The 16,244-nt window shown below is 38.3% G+C and overlaps 1 protein-coding gene across 2 annotated transcripts in view; it reads right to left on the reverse strand.

The window, feature by feature from the left end:
• The window catches only part of LOC146695500 (zinc finger matrin-type protein 4), a 76,001-nt gene that overhangs the window by 43,224 nt on the left and 16,533 nt on the right, over positions 1 to 16,244 (reverse strand). The window contains exons 2-3 of one of the 2 annotated variants that reach the window (XM_085477721.1): positions 15,657 to 15,773; positions 3,922 to 4,014 (exon numbers count right to left, since the gene is read on the reverse strand). In XM_085477721.1, coding sequence (XP_085333847.1) covers positions 3,922 to 4,014; positions 15,657 to 15,767 — 204 coding nt within the window. In that variant the 5' untranslated portion in view covers positions 15,768 to 15,773. The remainder of the gene's footprint in view (positions 1 to 3,921; positions 4,015 to 15,656; positions 15,774 to 16,244) is intronic. The other variant, XM_085477722.1, reaches the window with a different exon arrangement.

The following is a 16,244-nucleotide window of genomic DNA, read 5'->3' on the forward strand; positions in this document are numbered from 1 at the left end:
CTTCTCTTCTCTAGGAAACTTTTTTCTCTTACTCCATCTTTCCTTCTTGCCTACATTTCCCCTCCTTCCTCATTACCATATCTTCCCCACTGCCTCTCAGTTTTTGTGCCTCCTCTCATCTCCTTCGCTATTTGTCCCATTGTTCTGCTTTTCCACTTCCCCCTCACATACTCCCTTTTCCTTTTCCTTCCTTGGGCAGTGGTGTTGAGCTCTTGTTCTACTAAGATCTTGTTGTACCAGAAGGAGGAAGATAAACTGCAATAGGCTGATGTCCCATCCTTGTGTGTTTTGTGGTTTTTGTTTTTCCAGTTTTTGACTCAGGACAAAAAGCCTGAGCTGTTTCTCTGTGGCAGTCTGCAGCAGTCTAACCCGTCACAACAAGCACTAAAAAGTGAAGCAGTCGACAGAGATGGAACTGAAACACAAAGAAGCATCTACTCGAAAAAATCAAAGATGTTACACCAGGGATTTAGTGACAGTGCGGGGAATGTTTTAAACAATCTGAAGCATGTGTGGGTGACTGACATATGAATAATTGTCAGCTCATTACAGCTGCCACTCTACCAAACCACTTCAAACACTAAATAGCATCTCTGACTCACTGTTTTTCCTCCATCGTGCAGAAAGTCGTCACCTTTTCGCTTTCTTCGTTTTTGATTTCTAAATCTCTGCCATCGCTCATTACTGTGTTTCTCTCTGTTTTCCACACCTCACTGTCTCTACCTGTCGCACCTCGCGCATCTGTTGAGACCGATTTGGATGCAACCTAATTGTTGTGTGTGTTTTTTGTTCGCACATGCCGCACGTATGCCTGTTTGTCCGCTGCCTGACAGTGACGTCTGTATCGCAGATTTTGTTTTTTCTTTTTCATTTTTGTTTGGGTGGCTTCAATCTGCTCACTCACCTAACAATAGATTCCTAATTAGCTGTGTTTATCTTCCTCTCCTTCTGTTTTTCTTTTTTCTGCTCCTCCTCATTTCTCCCCACTGTTCTGTGTTGGGGCGCTGTGGGAAACATTGCTAAATATACTCGTGGAGCAGCTCAGGGAAACAGAGCTCTCATTTAGAGCTCGAGGATGCTCTGAAAGTGTAAATTAGAAGTAGTCACAGTGAAAATACAGCAGTAGAGGAGAATAAAAGGTCTGTCTTGCCCTTTGCGCAAGTGAAAAACTGCACAGATGGAGAGAGAGAACTGGGTGGAGAATAGGGCAGAAAAATGGATCATGTCTCCTCTTTCATCTGAGAGCACCTTGACGACCTACTTTCTCTGTTTGTTCTGTGACAAAAACTTTCACCTGTACACACAAGCACAAAAACCTTAAAGCATGGCATTTTACACTGACATTTCAATCACTCTGCAAAAAAAAAAAAGGGGGGGGAAAGCATTTTCTGCAGTTCCCATTGGACTGCACCATGTCAATCAGCACAAAACAGGAGGGAAAAAACATTGGGATGAAGTCTAGAGAAAAGACGTGCAACGCTTCCCCTGGGAGAAAGAAAGATGAAAGAGATGAAAGAAGAAAAGTTTATTCCGAATTGAATGCTGACAGTTTCACCTCGGGAAATGAAATTAATCTCTGCTCATCTTACATCAGTTTTCCCGCCTTGTCAAATAATCAATGTCACATCTCTGCATGAAAGGTTATGAACAAAGTGCTAGCTGTGGCACTCACAGTAGGTTACAATATAGCAGATGTGGGATGTGTGTGTCTTTGTGCACACAGCCTATTTATGTGTGTTTAGTGTCCAATATGAGGTGAAATCCACAGTGGGCTGAGTCATGTCTTATTTGGTTTTTAGAGAGACAGATGGAGACGCAGGTGTGAATACATCCACAGTATGTGTGTGTGTTTGTGTGTGTGTGTGTGTACCCATAAGCCTTTGACATATTATATTATGCGTGTTTGCAGTGTTATGCGTTACCTTTTTACAACTTTTGTTGTGAACTATGGTTCCATTGGTTGAGCGAGGCCGAGGTCACACAGTCCTAGAGACTAACTAATGACCCTCTTAAAACCACAGGCCACTAGGGGAAAATGTACTATCCTTGACTGGTTTGTGAGTCAAATTGACAGTCTCTAGGTAAAATTGATCACAAAGAAGTATTTGGAGCTGCACCCAAAACCTCCTTGTGGTTCCAGTTTGCTTTCTACTTTTCCGTTTCACTAGTGCACCAGTATTTGGCAAGTATTTGCAGACAAGCTGGAGTCTACTAATGCAAATCGGCAAGTAACAAAAGCAATCACAGGGAGGTTTTTTTTGCGTGTGCAGCAAGCTTAGTGAAACCGATTTTACTAAACAACAGTCAGCAATCTCTAGCAACCACTTGCCATTCCCTAGAGACCGGTGGTTGCCACGGAGTCGCTGCTCAGTCACCGTCGCTGCTCGGTCTTTCATCCTTCATTACAAACCAAATCATAGTTAGTTTTTCTTAATTTCACTTTCCTTTTCAAAATATTGTCATACAGCTATTTGTGACACGTGTGTAGAAAGTAGGCAATATTTATAAAAAAAATAAACAGGAGCTGGCCTTTATCTTTGTTCTAGTCTTTTGCCTATAAACTTCTTCAACCTTCTGACAGTTTAGATAACAGATCCTAAAGAGTGTATTTGAAATCTCATAGTTTTGGATTGATCTACTGATCTACATTTGATCTAAAAGAATGCTTCTTAAAATTTAAACGTATGCAATCATTGGGAAAAGAAAGACTGCATAGAAGGATAAAGGAAAAATGATCATGGCTCATGTGAAGGTAAACAGTGGGGGAACAAACCAGTCCATGGACCAAATAACGTAAGTCTGTCGAGAAGCATAGTTTAAACACCACCACTTGGTTGCTCAAGCTCTAGGGCTTGAAACTGTTAATCCAGGTCTGTTTTTATGTTTTAGTCTCGCTGGATTTATTTTCTGAAAACTTTAGAGACTTTCACCCTCTTCACCTCTCCCTCTCTCTCTCTCTGGAATTGCTAGATTTGTCAGTTAGTTTTAAAACCTTTATTTTTCCACCAGCTGTGTCCTCACAGTGTGCACGGTATGTGATTTTAGTGTGTGAGTGTATATTTTACGCCACATGGGACGAGCCAGATAATTGGGACACACAATGTAATATTGTAAATCTTCCTTTACACAATAGTCAATTACACACACACACACACACACACACACACACACACACACACACACACACACACACACACACACACACACACACACACACGCACACACACACAAATTAATCATTACCAAAATAGCAGTTATACTTAATGTTTGAAGCCCAACAATTCAATGTAGGGTACAAATGCCATCTCAGCATTTGCCACAGTTACAGAATGGGGCTCTAGAAACAGGGACACAATGGCTTTCCGACTGCACATGCACACGGACAGACACACAAACATTGGTAATGCACTGACCTCTTTTGCTATGGCCTGCAATAGTCAGATACAGAGCTGCTTGGCGCTGTTTGCCTTCACTAAATGTGACCAGAAGCAGGCATAACCTCTCTTGGGAGAATTATAGCCCACAACTGCATACAAGAGATCAAATATTCCCATGAGCGCTTGGACACAATGGTTAAGGATGAAAGTGGACGAGCCTTGCAAAGGATTAGACTAAAGCTAATCAAAAACTTAGGTTTTTGTCATACACATGTGATAAAAGACATTCAAAATAAATGCCTTTATTCATACTAGAGTTTCCATTTAACTGCAATGCAGAAAATTATTTCGATTTATTTAGTTCATCAGTAAATATTTAATACATTTTGACATACATGTAAAAAGTTTGGAGTGATAATATACATTTTAGGTTTATATTTTATATATTTGCACAGAGGTAGACACACACACACACACACACACACACACACACACACACACACACACACACACACACACATGCAAACAGTGAGTGGAAGCATACTGGATTATCTGGCCTCAGTCTTTTGGAAGGTGGTCCTCCATCTTCAGGATGAAGCATGTAGAACAGACGTACCTTGTTGGCATGTTTCTTGCTCTGGCAGAGAGAGAAAGAGAGAAACAGAGGGTCAACTAGGAAGTGAGTTTTTTTTTTTAATCAACTGTGCCAAGTGGAAAAAAATCAATGACTGTCACTCTATCTTAGCAACTCCCTGCAAGCTTTTAGCTTTCTTGCAGCTGATGATGCTAGTAAACATTTTGCTCCTGGCCAGGTGACTAATGGACTGGGCCTGCCTTAGCTTTGTGGATCCCTGACTAAGATGTGGAGAAGTGTGTTAGTGGTAGAGGACTGAAGACTCTTTGCTTGATCTGCACACATTGAACGCTGTAAAGTGCTAAATGTTGGAAGTGAGGAAAGACTTTTATATCGGAGAGGAGAAATCATATGCTAATATTTAGCGATAGGTACAACTCCACCGTGTGGCAACATGAAATGACAAGCTTTATACTTTGATATACTCCTTTTGACAGGCTATCCATATCCACCTCAATTGCAACCCAGTATCGTGTGTACTAGACAAGCCAGTCCACTGTGGCCATTTCATGCTTTGCCTCTTGAAAACATAAAATTGACACATGCAGAAGTTGCATGACCAGCAGAGGGCGATAGTGAGGGAAAATACGTATGAAGTACATTCCAGGGTCCTTAATCACCAGACACGGTTAAGCTAGACAGCTAATATATATTTACATGTAAATGTGTTAATAATGTCTGTTTAAATGCTTTTCCGTGATTATTTTCATCTTGGCTTGAAATAAAATCTCTCTCTCTGCTGTTACCACATCTTACTGCAACTTCTGCATGTGTGTACATTTCATGTTTTGGAGAGGCAAAGCATGAAATGGACACTGTAGGCCGACATGTCCATTACACGATTTGCATGACAAATGTGTTCAGAAGAACTTTCAGACCCTAATGATGGATATAAAAAAAGAAAAGAAAAGTGGGTCACAGTGGGTGGGAAAATTCATGAAACCTGGTAACCTCAGATGTAATTAAAAACTTCTTGGCGATACTAAGCTTTTCTGTTTTGTGGACATGGTTAATGTCAAGCATAAGCACAAGGAAATTAACCGTGTCTAGAGACCTGGTCTGGAGATATCTAAATGTTGATACTGAGTCACTGTCATAGTCTCTCAGGGCAAAGGTAAATCAATCTTGTGCAACAGACACCATGTAGTAAGGATTTGCATTGTTTATTCAACACATGATATACAGCAACATGATCCTACATGATTCAACATCCTAAAAACTCTAAGTGGTGCAAATTTTATTTATATGTCATCCACCTGACCTATGGAGTTAGGGTTGTGGCCATGTTGACCAACAGACCAACCAGGGGCATTACTAAGTGGGTGGTGGGTACTGGCCACCCCCCAAAATTTGTTGAAGAAGCAGCAGCTAAGCGCGGGATGCACAAAAAGGAGTGAAGAGGCTGAAGCTAACGCCACAAAACGGCAAAACATTTTCCATTTATCTATGTAGTGCAGCGAGCAGTGTCAGGGTAATAACGTAGTAACGAAGCGCTGTGAGGAGTTAGTTTCTAGACGTTTTTTGACATCCCGTGTTCGCACTTGCTGTGCGGTCGGTTGCAATGTTAGATCGCACGACTGGTAAGGGAATAAGCTTGAAAATGCTTTATCTTTTCATTCTTTCCCCACCTGGAAGCAACATGAGGCAGCTCTTGTATCAGATGTTACCAAAAGAAGGCGTCTAGTCTGGATAGCAGCTGTGAGACGAGCTGATATCCAGTTCTCTTCCATCTCCAAATATCTGTTGGTGCTCCAGACGTTTTCATTCAGGTAAGTTCTAAACAAGTTTATATCACTCTTTATAGCCTATTAGTTTTATTTTCGATGCACTCTGAGGTCATAGCAAATTAGAACAAGCATCCTAATGAGTGATTTTGCAGAACTACGTTCTATTTATAGAGTTGCTAATTATTTGGCATTATTGCAGGCAAACCAGCCTATGAAATGGATGAAACACATCGTGACTGGGTTCCAGCGCTACACAAGGGGCACTCCGAAATCCCTGCTTCAAACATACCATCTTGAAATGCCTATGTCCATCTGTATTGTCTATAAACCCAACATGCACCATGGTGCAAGGACATGATCACTGCTGCTTGCAGCGTTCATTTTTCTTGTATTTCCTTCTGTTCTGCTCTAAACAAGGCGCACTCCAAAACAATTCAATTTGCTCTTCTTACTTTATTGTGTTAACCTGAATATAAAATACTGTAGGAGGCAATCATTCTCTCCTAAAACACTATTCATCGAAGGTTCTTTTACTTTTTTATTTCATTTACTTGTATTTTTTTCAATAAGCAGTGAATTAGTTTACACAAATCCAACTGTGCTAACACAAGGACAGTAATCAATCAAGCTACGTACTGCACTCCTGCTGTCAAAGCTTCACTAGCATAAACACGAATAAACACAACAAGAGCAAAGAAACTGTAAACAGGTATTTAACAACCCTAGAAAAACAATTTATTACATGATACGTATGACATTTTAGCCAATGTTCAGCCACGAGGAGGTTATAATTCAAAATATGCTTGTCATGTAACCATTTCAAATGACAGTAAAAGCCATTTCAGTTGAAAGAAACCTTTCATTTCAAGGCTTTTGCTGTGGAAATTTGCAGGAATATGCAGCACACACGCTCCCCATCATTATCTGAGACTCACCTCTTAATTGACTGTAGATTTTACTGCTGCGCTTGACTATTTTGTTCTGGTTACTAATATGTTATTCTCGCTACACCTAAGCTTGTGTTTCTTTGTCTGCATTTATTACTGTACTTAAGGGTATAACCAATATAAGCTATAATAAGCCAGAGTGGTGTTTACATGAAAGGACAGCGAGCCGTCCTTGAAGCTGCTAACTGTCACTTTAATGCGGGACAATGAAAATCCCCCGAAACACTGCAGGGTAAAGATTACAGAGTGTGTATGTGTTTTGACAATGCTATCTTGGTTGACACTGCTATCTTCCTCCATACACATAATTTTACTGCCATACTCTGGCTTTCATTCCTTCCTACTATATAACGTATATCATTATCTATAAATTCTAGGGCTGCCATTATTTTTTCAGTGTTGGCACGATCAGAAAGATTACACCTTTCCTACTCCATATGCAGCAAACACAGATTGTTCAACCAAGTGCAGGCACACAAGTAAAGACGGTGATAATGAAATGCGTCAAGAACAAAAAATGGGGAATTTTTGGATTAATGAGAGATTAATGTGATTAGATCAAAGCAAAAAATATTTGTCAAATGCTTTTATCTGCCAAACCTTTCTATATGACATCATATCCATATGATATGAAAGTAAATGACAAGGCATTGTAGTTGATGCTCCAGTGCTTTGATTGGATTCTTGGCCCTGAGGAAAAGAACCCGACCACGAACTCACGTCTCTTCACTTGTCAGACTACTGTTGATGAATTTTGTCAGTGCCTGTGTGTGTGTCTTGTGTTCATAGGTGTATAAATGGTCATGTAGTTGATGGCTTTGGGATATGGGCTAAAAGCAGGACCTCATGGCACCATGGTTACCCTGCACTGACCCTCCGTGCTCGCCCTTCTCTAATGGACTATCCATGTCTCTCTGTGTTGTCTTCCCCTGTTTCTCTGAGTGTAAAATCAAGTTGGAGGAGATAGACAGGGCTGGAGACAGCTACATAAAAATGTCTCTCACAAAGGCATTTAGAGCTGTGTTATGGCCAGGAGTGACATGGGCAGAAATCAGCCCCAAGGTTGAAACCACTAAAGTAAACATAGTTGCAGAGAAGCACTGTGCCACCAGAACACTTAAAAACCTTCCTACCACTCTGGAAAAACTAATTGGAATGGTTTATGGAAGATGATAAGCCCCAGATGTTGATCCAGCTTCCAAACTCCACAGATCCTAATCTGGGCTGAGAACACTTGTGATGTGCCTGAACAAGCCTAATCGATGGAGGCCCATTCTGCAACTAACTGTGCCAGTGCCAGACAGCAAAGGACATTCCCAGGTCTTATATTCATGTCCTGATATGTCAGAGATGCTTTGGCCATTCCATGGTAGAACTTGCAATGTTAGGCATGGCATATGTTACTAGCGGCGTTACTTTTTTCAGTAACGAGTAATCTAACTAATTATGATTCCTAGCGTTACAACGCCGTTACCGTTACTAACAAGAAAATGCGGTCGCGTTACTTTTTTTCAACAAACAGAAGGTTGAAGCTGTCTTCAGCTTACCGCATCTTATATCAGTTGCACGGAAGTAGCTGTCTACGTAAGTAATCTGGGCGCTACAGCTTTAAGCAGCTGTGCGTGCTCCCGCGGTAGATAATCACGATCACTTTTTGGCACAACACCTGGAGCTCAGGGGGCAAAACAATCGCATGAGTGCTGCTGTTTGACTGAGGAAGATTAAAGTAGTCGCGGTAAGCCAATCACATGACCACTTCAAGATGACAAGGCAACAAGGTGATATATACCAGTTTTTTAAATTGTGTTGATAGGCCACGTGGTGTAGATGATAAACAATATAAATGCGGCGTTTTTTCCTCAACAGTTTCGTCTCGTCTAACATCTAAGGACAGCGCTAGCAAGCGCTCTCTCCTTATGAGCAAAAAATAAAAAAACAAAACAAAAAAACTTAGTTTCTCATGTTGGTGGAAAAATGCACCATGTCGACCAATCAAAAATGATATGGCAACATGACATTTGGTTGTTTAGGAAGAGGGGGAAGTTTTATGAGTGATGGCGAGAGAGAGGGAGAGAGAAAGAGAGAGAGAGTGAGTACGTACACATTGAATGCAGAACACCTGATTGTTAAATAAATAGTTTGAAATGGTTATAAAAAAAGAGGGTAAAAGGTAAATAGCTGCAAATAACTTTGTTGTTTGCAAAACTTGTGCATATGATTTTAAAATTGTAAAATTTATATTTGCATTTAAAGTTATGATTCAATAAACATGTTTGTGATTGTTAAAAAACTATAACTTTTACTACTCGGATTTTATGTTTTTTGTCTGATTTCAGATCAATTGTGTTAAGGCAGTATGTCAAAATGAAAACATAACTGTAAATTCAGAAACATGAGGTTGTGCTGAAAAGAATGATACCAAACAAGGCAAAGTAAATAGTTTTTAGAGGTAAAATGTGGAGGGAAAATCAAAAATGGTTAAAAATGGCCAATTATACCCTGGAGCCAGGAGGGTTAAACATTCTTTTTTTTAAAGTAAAGTAATAGTTACTTTTCAAGTAATTAATTACTTTTAGAATCTTGTAACTCAGTTACTAACTCAGTTACTTTTTTGAAGAAGTAACTAGTAACTATAATTAATTACTTTTTCTTTTCCAACAACATACAAAGGTAGTTTCCAATAATATGCTGTTGTAATAGAAACCCTTTTCCCCCACCCTCACCTCCCACTCTGCTCTCTTCCGAACAAAGAAAAAAAAGAACAAGCTCACATGAAATATATATACAATTGTACCATATGTGGCATTTATACATAATTCAAGAAAAAAAAACAAAAAAAAAAGAAATAAGAAAATATAATCAATAGGAATAAACAATAAAAAATAGCATGCACATGCTAAACAATTTCCTCCTACTCCACTCTCCTACATAAGTTGTTCTATATTTACTACTTTTAAATTTTTTTTAAATGGCTTCCAAATTTAATGGAATCTGAAAAGGCAATTACAAAATTAGAAAATTCAAATGGTAATACTATAGTAGACCCATTAGAGATAAATAATGCATTTAAAAGATTTTATGAAACGCTATATAACTCTGAACTCAATAATGTAACTAGAATGCAATCTTTATTTCTAGATAAACTTGAAATACCAAAAATTTCAGAAAAAGACAAAGTAAATGTTGATAGGCAAATTAGTATACATGAAATTATAGATGCAATAAACTCCTTAAATGCTGGCAAAACAGCTGGTCCAGATGGATTGCCAATTGACCTTTACAAATATTTTAAAGATAAATTAGCACAGCCCCTCTTAGATATGTATATAGAATGTTTTAATAATGGCAATCTTACTGACTCATTAAGGAAGTCCCTGATAATACTGCTTCCTAAACCTGGAAAACTAAATAATAAGTGTGAAAATATGCGTCCTATAAGCTTAATCAATACAGACACTAAAATTATTTGTAAAATTTTTGCTAAAAGATTAGAAAGTATTCTTCCAGTTATTATAGGGGATGATCAAAATGGATTTGTTAAACATAGACAGGGTTTTCATAATGTAAGACGAGTTTTAAACATTCTTCATAATCAAAGTGAGCAGGACGATACAGCCATTCTTTCGCTTGACGCGGAGAAGGCTTTTGATAGAATTGAGCGGTCATATCTTTTTGATGTCATTGTTAGATTTGGGTTTGGAAAGGTATTTCTGCATTGGATCAAGCTATTACATTGTCACTCTGTGGCTCAGGTTAAGACAAATGAGATAATCTCTGAACAATTTGATATTAAAAGAGGGTGCCCGCAGGGTTCACCCTTATCTCCACTTTTATTCCTTTTAGCTATTGAACCTCTGGCAATAGCTGTTAGAAACAGTGGACAGATACAAGGTGTTAGGATTGGTAGAAAGGAACATAGAATTGCTTTATTTGCTGATGATATCATAATATTTTTAAAGCAATTAAAAAATTCTGTGCCCACTGTAAAGGATTTATTAGATCAGTTTGGGGTTTTCTCAGGGTATAAAGTTAATGTAACAAAATCATCATTAATGTTACTTAATCAAGGGTACAATCAAAACGTAAATCAGAATGTATCTGGCTTTACTGTTAACTCTGAATTCATCTATCTAGGTATTAAAATAGTTCCTTCATTAAAAGATGTGGTGGTACTTAACTATAATATAATACTACAGAAAATTTCCAAAGATTTGGAGCGTTGGATAAGTCTACCACTAACTATTATTGGAAGGATAAGTGTTCTTAAAATGAATGTATTACCTAGACTGTTGTATATGTTTCAAAATGTCCCACTGGCTCCTCCTGCTGGATTATTTACTAAATTAACATCACTAATCAGAGAGTTTATCTGGAACAAGAAGCAGCCTCGTATTCGTTTGTCTTTGTTGTACCTTCCCTTTGATACAGGGGGGTTGAAATGCCCCAACTTTTACTGGTACTATTTGGCTATTCAATTAAGGACAATAAGATTTTATTTTTCATCCCAAAATACCCCGTCATGGGTGGGGATGGAAGCAAATGCTCTTAAAATGCCATTAAATTTGTACTTATATTCTGCGAAATCCAAACAGTTAAAGAAAGAAACAAATAATCCTATAGTTCAAAACATGATTGAAGTCTGGTTTACAATAAAAGAAATGATGAATATTAAGAACAATCTCTCTCAGTTTAGCCCCATCTGGGGAAATGCCTTATTTGTACCAGGAAAGTTGGATGCAGGGTTTCAGGATTGGGCAGTAAAAGGTGTTAAGAAAGTGGGTGATCTGTTTTGTGATGGAGTAATGGTCTCATTTGAGGATTTAGTCTCAAAATTTCAAATCCCCCAAAAACACTTTTTTAAGTATTTACAAATTAGAAGCTTTATTTCATCTATGCAAAATAAATCCCTTAATTTTCCCCAGTTAAGTAAGCTAGAGGAGTTTATGGTGAAAAAAGGTGGTAATAAAGGCTTAATTTCAACATTTTATAATTGGATTGTTTCTGCCTCTTCAGAAACATCAGTTTCTAAGTTGGAAGCTTGGAGAAAGGACCTAAATATTAATATTTCTGAGGAGACATGGAAGTTAATTTGCTTAAAAGCACAAAAACAATCGATTAACAGTAACTTAAAATTACTACAATACAATTGGATCATGCAAACATATGTAACACCGGTGAAACTGAATAAATATAATAATAGAATACCAGATACATGTTTTAAATGTGGAGAAGCCCGTGGAACATTTTTTCATTGTATATGGGAATGTAGAATTGTTTGTGCCTTTTGGCAGGAGGTGATGAACAAAATAAACCAAATTTTAAATAAAAAGATCACTTTGGATGTAGAAATGATGCTACTACAAGTGTATCCTAAAAATATTAAATTAACAACCTATCAAATTAAGTTTATGGATTATTGTACATTACAGGCAAAACGTATGATTGCAATAAATTGGAAAACATCAGTTCCTCCTGCTATTGGCGCTTGGATAAACTCCTTGACACAGTGTATGGAAATGGAAAGGATTACGTACTTTCTGAAAAATAAGTTAATATATTTTGATGAAATTTGGAAGCCAATTAATTACTTTTTCAAAGTAAATTGCCCAACACTGTATATGTGTAAGCAAAAGAATCTTGAATCTGTGAATCTTTGAAAAGTGTTTTGAATCACATGTAGGACATCTCAAAATGGAAAGCAGTATTGATTGGCTCACAATTAGAGAAGTGTCTCATCAAACAGTGAATAAAGCCATCACACATACACTGTCTTATGCTACGGAAGAATAAAAATGTGCCAAGATAATGCTAGAGTTGTCTCTATTCAAATCCAATAAAAAGGACATACTTGTCAGTGTCAGTGGCAGCTGATGGAAATTTCCCCTCTGCCACACACAAAGCGGAGGGGAAAAGGCTATGAAAAAGAATGAAACCAAGAAAAAGACCATGATGGCTGGTGCTGGTGATGGAGGAGCATGTGGTCAAAAAAAAGTAGTCAGACATGCAAAAGACACTGCAATGTGAAAAAAAGTGGAAGGGGAACTGAGAAAAAGAGTAGGGCTGGGTATCGTCACTGATTTCTAGAATCGATTCAATTCCGATTCACAAGGTCCCGAATCGATTCGATCCACGATTCGATTTAATTCGATTTAATTCGATTCGATTCAATTTAAATCTGGGATATTTTGACAGTCAGAAATATTATAATTCAGATCAGTACATTTACATATTTTTGTATCAATAAAAAGGAAGCTGACACACGCAAGACTTTATCAAAGGTGTGAGCGTCACAGCAGATACCTTTGTGTCAAAGTAGCTGAAGATAAAACACAGAAAAACATGAAGGTGATTTTCCTGGCCTGGGATTTTATAAAAATATTCTGCAGTACATCAAAAACGAAAGAAAACCATTAATCAACATATGAACATTACCTCTGAAGTTACAGCGGTTTTATTAGAGACACAGTTAAGCGTTTTGCATTTTGAATAATTTTAAAAAGTTTAAATTTGTTCAGTATTGAACAGCAGAAATGAGGTTTTCTTTTCGGAAGAATGTAAAAGGGAAAAAAAACAGCGGCTGACAGCGCTGTAAACAACAGTAGACTTGTGCGTAACAAGCAAGCGAATAATGAAGAAAGGGAAACTGTTCTTGAAGTACAGAGATAGAGTGAGAGAGAGGGAGGGAGAGAGAGAGAGAGAGAGAGCTGTGCATCGCGGTGGAAGCAAAACAGTAAAAGTCAGAGTGAATACATGACGATGTTTATGTGAAGCGTTTGGATCTTCTTCTGCTGCTGGTTCGGTCAATATTGTTTGGAGAGAGATCAAACTAACAGCTTTAGAATCGGCGCATAAAGGGCGTGAACACAAAGCTTGGACCCGCCGACACATCAGAATCAGCAAGCTGTCGGCTTTCAGCCCCGACCGTGTCCTTGCCGTCGGGTGAGAAAGGCGACATCTCACTGATTCTGATCCGCGGGTCGCGCTGTGTATTTAAGTCTATGTGCAGAATCCGTGTACCTGCTCTCATTTACTGTCTTAACTGTTCGGTGGTTCTTGAAATTTTGTGAGATGTCACCAGAGATTCTGGCATTTCGGGCAAAATAAATTTATATTAAAAAAATCGATTCAGGATTTTAATGAATCGATTTTACGTTATCCAAGCCGGAATCGATTTTAATCGATGAATCGATTATAAAAACCCACCCCTAAAAAAGAGGCTTACTTAAAGGGACTTAATGAAGTGCTTAAATATATCTTTCTTATAACCTTTACAATCAAATGCTTAAGTGTGTGACAAATGAAACTGAAGATAAAAGAAGAGCTAGTGCAATGGCCCTCAATGCCCTAACACACAAAGCTAAAAGTTAAAACCTTTCATACAAGGTGCTAAAACCTAAAGCACTCAAACACTGGCAACTTAAGTAAAGGAAGGTCAATACTGATTGATGTGCCAGATTCTTACCAAGTGAAACTGACATTACTAGTCTGAGACCAGACCTGGTCATCTGGTCATGTGTTAATCGCTATGTTTATGTTGTTGAACTGACAGGCCCTGGGAAGATAAAGTAGAAGTACCTGTACAAGAGTGGAGGGCACTTTGATATTTTGGCATTGCAGCAGAGGGTGAAGACTGAGAACAGACGTGTTACGTGTGTCACGATAGAGTTGCTATAAATTAAAGGAAGGGCTGAAGGAAATGAGCATCTCAGGATAGACGCTCAAGAAGGTGAGGAATTCACTTATTGATGCAGCAGACAGAACAACTGACTGTGACTGAAACAAAGGGGCACATGCTGGGCTTATAGTTGACAGACAGGTCACACACCTGGGTTTGTTCAGCCTTTGGTTTTAACCTTCGATAAAGCACTGGAACATAATGCATTTGATGGTCCTATTGACCAACAGCAACACCCCTAATTGGCTAAAGACAGCCTGATATTGACCTGGATTTTGTTTATTAGTTAAGTCCATTTTCATTAGTCAAAGCTGAAGCAACTACCTGAAGTTCAACAATTTAATACATATAAATTATCTCAACTCAAAAGAGGATGCATGAATTATTTAAGTGAGACATTTAGGGATGTTTGAAGAACAACTGTGGGACTTCTGACATTTTTTTTTCCTTTGGTCGGAAATGAGAAATTATTTTTGTTTTTGAAATGTGCTCCTAGTAAATTTGCCCATCTTTGCCCTCAATCTGATTAGAATATAACATTCAAAATATTCCTGCTTGCAAATGATTTGTTTCCTTGTCTCCTTGATCTGCTAACCTCTACAGAGACCTTTTGGAACTGATGAAATGCAATGACTCAGCTTGCCTATTCATCTGCTCTACTCAAGGCTGTGTGTTTTTGTCAGGCTTGGGAGGGACAGAAATAGATTACTGACAAGTGAATGACGTACTGTAGGTGCACATCTATGCAGAAACCTACCGTACACACCATCATTGCCCTTGCTTTAGTCTGCCTAGATAAGGGCCTCACCCTCATTAGTCTGCTTGTTAATCCCAATTGTATCTTGTAATTAAGTACAACTTTAATGCAGTACACTCACGCAAGCACACATTCACATGCACAAACACACACATTTAGATTCTAGTTAAATAATGCAAGGGCTGAATGGCCATCCAATAAATTACTCTGAGAGAGTCTGCTGAAAGCTATACTACATTAAAATAAAAACTGTGTGTGCACATTTGTTGTTGTGCAAGTAACTAGCATTACAGTGCTGCATTAATACTATGTTTAATGGATGAGCACTATTTTGAACGCCACAAGCAGAAATTGGTACAAATAAGGCATTTGCAAAATGTACCACGCAGGAATCTGCCTGAAAATGAAGTAAACGTTGCAACATTTTGGCTTGCTTTATGCATAAGAACCTTTGTGTCTTCTTCAGTTGTTGAACACATGTTTATTCTGGAATAATATGAGAAAATACCTCAGAAACTGAGCAGAGGAGATGGACTCACCTCATAGTGAGCGGTGCGCTGGGACTCGGAGATGAGCTGGGCATTGCAGATGTTACAATAGCTCTCTGTGAACAAGCCTCCATCCACAACGCCCGCAGACTTCATCTTCATCTGAGACTACAAAAACACACACACACATACACACCCAAACATATGCAAATATGAATATGATTAAAATGCAGGACGGAATAAAATGTCAGTGAACCTTACTGTGTGTGTTTGAGATGCATGAGCATGCAAATATCTCAATTTAGAAATCGTTTTTCCTTCAGAATGACAGATTCATTATGACAGTGCAGCCTAAAATATGTTGATCCTCTCTGTCAGAACATCTTCTCATGGATTTTGGCTCTAGACTTGGAAACAATGGCCTGAGGCTCTTGCGCGAGTTTTCTGCATTTTACTTAGTAATAAACTTTTAAAAAAATATTCAGTAAGCTCTAACATGATGTTGAGAGCAAAAGCTTACTTAGATATGGTTTTATTGATGACAGACACAGCAGAAAAAACAGAATTGGTTCCTGACTTTTTTAAATATCAAAAGTGCAAATACTCAAAAACAAGAATCTGATTTACTAAAGTGATTTA

The sequence above is a fragment of the Copadichromis virginalis genome, linkage group LG13 (genome assembly GCF_057382275.1).
Source record: "Copadichromis virginalis isolate Kocher_CV1m ecotype Utaka linkage group LG13, C_Virginalis_male_GT1.1, whole genome shotgun sequence".
NCBI lineage: Eukaryota > Metazoa > Chordata > Actinopteri > Cichliformes > Cichlidae > Copadichromis > Copadichromis virginalis.